Below are 5699 nucleotides of genomic sequence, written 5' to 3'. Positions count from 1 at the left end.
CCTCCGCCATTCTCGACCTCCCTCGGCGCTCACAACCGCCTCCTGCTCGGCTCGCCACTCCACTCCCTCCCTATTAATTCGCTCCCACACCATCGCCGATCGATCGGACGCGGTCAGTCACTAACCCCCAAGTTTCGCCCTCGGATCGATCAGGCCGGAGGAAACCAAGACGCGCACCGCCACCGCGTTGTTGTCGTCCGGCTAGCCGGGCCATGGCGAACAGCCTCCTCCCCGTCGTGGCGCTCCTCGCGCTGCTCTTCGGCGCGTCGCGCGCCGCCGACTTCGAGGTCGGCGGGGACGCCGGGTGGGTCGTGCCGGCGGCCGGCGACTCCGGCGCGTACAACGACTGGGCGTCCAAGAACCGCTTCCTCGTCGGCGACAGCGTCCGTAAGGCCCGCTCGTTTGATCCGCCCGATCGTACGCCTTTGTTGACACTTGATATGTGAATAATATGTGATGCGTGTGATGGATTGATGGTAGATTTCAAGTACAAGGCGGACTCGGTGATGGAGGTGACGCAGGAGGAGTACGACAAGTGCGGGTCGACGCACCCCATCTTCTTCTCCAACAACGGCGACACCGAGGTGCACCTGGACCGCCCGGGCCCCTTCTACTTCATCAGCGGCGTCACGGGCCACTGCGAGCGCGGCCAGAAGATGGTCGTCAAGGTCATCGGCGAGAACGAGCCCCCGCCGGCGCCGCCCGCGCCCCCAAGCGGCGCCGCGCCAGCCGGCATCGGATCCGCCGGCGCCGTGGCGGCCCTTTTGCCTGCTCTCATTGTGCTCGGTGTCTGATCCCGAACATCTATACAATGTTTTTTGCACCTTCATTAGATAATCTGAGCACCCCTCAAAGAGAAAAAAGATAATCTGAGCGTGCTTATGTAGCCCATTCTTTTTCGTTGTGGTATTTAAGATGTTATAATTAACTTGTTGATCGGCTTTCCACCATTCCATGTTCCCCTAAACGTTCTCCTTCCATAATGCAGCCGTATATATATCTGCTCTTTCTCGAGGGGAGGCAAACTTTGCTCTAACTTCTATAATACTCCCTCCGTTCACTTTTGTAAGTCATTTCAGACAACTCAAAGTAGACTGTTTTACACATTATCTGAAATGTTTTAAGGTCTTATAAAAGTGAACAGAGGGAGTACTATACATTCTTCATCCTAACATGGGAACGAATTAAATTCAGAAGACTCACCACGTGAAACTCTGCTTGCAGATTGAGTGTAGTGTACTGGGGTGGAACGATGTGTGCACTACTTTCTGCTGTATGGGTTGATTGCTAGTGCTTTTCTGCTTCAAGTCATTAAGCAAAACAAGCAGATCGATGTACATTCAATGCTTGCCAATCTAGCACGCGACCAGATCATGTGTGATTGATCATTAGTAGGGCCTCAACCTTTGTCTGGGATAGACCCCTTGCAGTAGCATGTGATCGCTGTTTTAGATCAAACATCTCCACGCTTATATGAAAAGAAAAGAGTCAATTATATATAATATATACCACTGGTGCTAAAACTTGATGTGAGAAATCACTTTGCTGATTTCGGATCGATCTGCCTACTTATCTAAGTTTGTTGTCTGTGTTGGGGAACGTTGCAGAAAATAAAAATTTTCCTACTCGTTTCACCAAGATCATCTAGGAGTTCATCTAGCAACGAGTGAATAGATGCATCTACATACCTTGTAGATCGCGAGCGGAAGCGTTCAAAGAACGGGGATGATGTAGTCGAACACGACGTGATTCGAATCACCGGAGATCCTAGCACCGAACGGACGGCACCTCCGTGTTCAACACACGTACGGAAACAGCCACGTCTCCTCCTTCTTGATCCAGCAAGGAGGGGAGGAGAGGTTGAGGGAGATGGCACCAGCAGCAGCACGACGGCGTGGTGTTGATGGAGCTGCAGTACTCCGGCAGAGCTTCGCTAAGCAATAAGGAGGTGGAGGAGGTGTTGAGGAGGGAGAAGGAGGCAACCAAAGGCCAAGGACTCAAGGTATGAAGTCCCTCCTCTCCCCCACTATATATAGGGGTGCCAAGGGGGGTGGCCGGCCCTAGGAGATCCAATCTCCTAGGGGGTGCGGCGGCCAAGGGGGGTTTCCCTCCCCCCCAAGGCACCTAGGAGGTGCCTTCCACTAGTAGGACTCCTCCCCTTTGGAAACCCTAGGCGCATGGGCCTAGTGGGGCTGGTGCCCTTGGCCCAAGCAGGCCAAGGCGCACCCCCTACAGCCCATGTGGCCCCGGGGATGGGTGGCCCCACCCGGTGGGCCCCCGGGATCCCTCCGGTGGTCCCGGTACAATACCGATAACCCCGAAACTTGTCCCGATGCCCGAAATAGGACTTCCCATATATAAATCTTTACCTCCGGACCATTCCGGAACTCCTCGTGACGTCCGGGATCTCATCCGGGACTCCGAACAACATTCGGGTTACTGCATATACATATCCCTACAACCCTAGCGTAACTGAACCTTAAGTGTGTAGACCCTACGGGTTCGGGAGACATGTAGACATGACCGAGATCGCTCTCCGGTCAATAACCAACAGCGGGATCTGGATACCCATGTTGGCTCCCACATGCTCCACGATGATCTCATCGGATGAACCACGATGTCGAGGATTTAATCAACCCCGTATGCAATTCCCTTTGTCAATCGATATGTTACTTGCCCGAGATTCGATCGTCGGTATCCCAATACCTCGTTCAATCTTGTTACCGGCAAGTCACTTTACTCGTACCGTAATGCATGATCCCGTGACCAAACATTTGGTCACTTTGAGCTCATAATGATGATGCATTACTGAGTGGGCCCAGTGATATCTCTCCGTCATACGGAGTGACAAATCCCAGTCTCGATCCATATAAAACAATAGATACTTTCGGAGATACCTGTAGTGCACCTTTATAGTCACCCAGTTACGTTGTGACGTTTGATACACCCAAAGCACTCCTACGGCATCCAGGAGTTATACGATCTCATGGTCGAAGGAAGAGATACTTTGACATTGCAAAAACTCTAGCAAACGAACTATACGATCTTGTGCTATGTTTAGGATTGGGTCTTGTCCATCACATCATTATCCTAATGATGTGATCCCGTTATCAATGACATCCAATGTCCATAGCCAGGAAACCATGACTATCTATTGATCAACGAGCTAGTCAACTAGAGGCTTACTAGGGACATGTTGGTGTCTGTTATTCACACATGTATTACGATTTCCGGATAACACAATTATAGCATGAATAAAGACAATTATCATGAACAAAGAAATATAATAATAATGCTTTTATTATTGCCTCTAGGGAATATTTCCAACAGTCTCCCACTTGCACTAGAGTCAATAATCTAGTTACATTGTGATGGATCGAACACCCATGGAATTCTGGTGTTGATCATGTTTTGCTCTTGGGAGAGGTTTAGTCAACGGATCTGCTACATTCAGGTCCGTATGTACTTTACAAATCTCTATGTCTCCATCTTGAACATTTTCACGAATGGAGTTGAAGCGACGCTTGATGTGCCTTGTCTTCTTGTGAAACCTGGGCTCCTTGGCAAGTGCAATAGCTCCAGTGTTGTCACAGAAGAGCTTGATCGGCCCCGACGCATTGGGTATGACTCCTAGGTCGGTGATGAACTCCTTCACCCATATTGCTTCATGTGCTGCCTCCGAGGCTGCCATGTACTCCGCCTCACATGTAGATCCCGCCACGACGCTCTGCTTGCAACTGCACCAGCTTACTGCCCCACCATTCAAAATATACACGTATCCGGTTTGTGACTTAGAGTCATCCAGATCTCTGTCGAAGCTAGCGTCGACGTAACCTTTTACGACGAGCTCTTCGTCACCTCCATAAACGAGAAACATTTCCTTAGTCCTTTTCAGGTACTTCAGGATATTCTTGACCGCTGTCCAGTGTTCCTTGCCGGGATTACTTTGGTACCTTCCTACCAAACTTACGGCAAGGTTTACATCAGGTCTAGTACACAGCATGGCATACATAATAGAACCTATGGCTGAGGCATAGGGGATGACACTCATCTCTTCTATCTCTGCTGCCGTGGTCGGACATTGAGCTGAACTCAATTTCACACCTTGCAAAACAGGCAAGAACCCTTTCTTGGACTGATCCATTTTGAACTTCTTCAAAATCTTATCAAGATATGTGCTTTGTGAAAGACCTATGAGGCGTCTTGATCTATCCCTATAGATCTTGATGCCTAATATATAAGCAGCTTCTCCAAGGTCCTTCATTGAAAAACTCTTATTCAAGTAGGCCTTAATGCTGTCCAAAAGTTCTATATCATTTCCCATCAAAAGTATGTCATCTACATATAGTATGAGAAATGCTATAGAGCTCCCACTCACTTTCTTGTAAACACAGGCTTCTCCATAAGTCTGTGTAAACCCAAACGCTTTGATCATCTCATCAAAACGAATGTTCCAACTCCGAGATGCTTGCACCAGCCCATAAATCGAGCGTTGGAGCTTGCACACCTTGTCAGCATTTTTAGGATCGACAAAACCTTCCGGCTGTATCATATACAATTCTTCCTTAAGGAAACCATTAAGGAATGCCGTCTTGACGTCCATTTGCCAAATTTCATAATCATAAAATGCGGCAATTGCTAACATGATTCGGACGGACTTCAGCTTCGCTACCGGTGAGAAAGTCTCATCGTAGTCAACCCCTTGAACTTGTCGATAACCCTTAGCGACAAGCCGAGCTTTATAGATGGTCACATTACCATCCGCGTCTGTCTTCTTCTTAAAGATCCATTTATTTTCTATGGCTCGCCGTTCTACGGGCAAGTCAGTCAAAGTCCATACTTCGTTTTCATACATGGATCCTATCTCGGATTTCATGGCTTCTAGCCATTTGTCGGAATCCGGACCCGCCATCGCTTCTTCATAGTTCGAAGGTTCACCGTTGTCTAACAACATGATTTCCAAGACAGGGTTGCCGTACCACTCTGGTGCGGAACGTGTCCTCGTGGACCTTCGAATTTCAGTAGGAGCTTGATCTGAAGTATCTTGATCATTATCATTAACTTCCTCTCTAGTCGGTGCTGGCACCTCAGGAACATTTTCTTGAGTTGCGCCATTTTCTGGTTCAAGAGGTAATACTTCATCAAGCTCTACTTTCCTCCCACTTACTTCTTTTGAGAGAAACTCTTTCTCCAGAAAGGTTCCATTCTTGGCAACAAAGATCTTGCCTTCGGATCTGAGGTAGAAGGTGTACCCAACAGTTTCTTCAGGGTATCCTATGAAGACGCATTTTTCCGATTTGGGTTCGAGCTTTTCAGGTTGAAGTTTCCTGACATAAGCATCGCATCCCCAAACTTTTAGAAATGACAGCTTAGGTTTCTTCCCAAACCATAATTCATACGGTGTCGTCTCAACGGATTTCGACGGGGCCCTATTTAAAGTGAATGCGGCAGTCTCTAAAGCATAGCCCCAAAAAGATAGTGGTAAATCGGCAAGAGACATCATAGATCGCACCATATCTAATAGAGTGCGATTACGACGTTCGGACACACCATTACGCTGAGGTGTTCCAGGCGGCGTGAGTTGTGAAACTATTCCACATTTTCTTAAGTGTGTACCAAACTCGTGACTCAAGTATTCTCCTCCACGATCTGATCGTAGAAACTTGATTTTCCTGTCACGTTGATTCTCAACTTCACTC

The 5699-nt window shown here is 48.4% G+C and overlaps 1 protein-coding gene across 1 annotated transcript; it reads left to right on the top strand.

Moving 5' to 3' along the window:
* On the top strand, positions 1–950 carry LOC119352357 (mavicyanin-like). Its single transcript, XM_037619025.1, has 2 exons — positions 1–387; positions 481–950. Exons 1-2 carry the CDS (start codon positions 213–215, stop codon positions 792–794), a joined length of 489 nt encoding a protein of 162 aa, XP_037474922.1. The 5' UTR covers positions 1–212; the 3' UTR covers positions 795–950.
* The last annotated feature ends 4749 nt before the right edge of the window (positions 951–5699 follow it).

This window comes from Triticum dicoccoides, chromosome 2A, assembly GCF_002162155.2.
Source record: "Triticum dicoccoides isolate Atlit2015 ecotype Zavitan chromosome 2A, WEW_v2.0, whole genome shotgun sequence".
Lineage (NCBI taxonomy): Eukaryota > Viridiplantae > Streptophyta > Magnoliopsida > Poales > Poaceae > Triticum > Triticum dicoccoides.
The sequence above is the reverse complement of the archived record's forward strand: the minus strand, read 5'-3'. Positions and strand labels throughout refer to the sequence as shown.

Coding starts and splice junctions, on each gene's coding strand:
- LOC119352357 (XM_037619025.1), top strand. CDS start 213: ATGGCGAACAGCCTCCTCCCCGTCGTGGCGCTCCTCGCGCTGCTCTTC. Junction 388..480: donor CCTCGTCGGCGACAGCGTCC/GTAAGGCCCGCT, acceptor GATTGATGGTAG/ATTTCAAGTACAAGGCGGAC.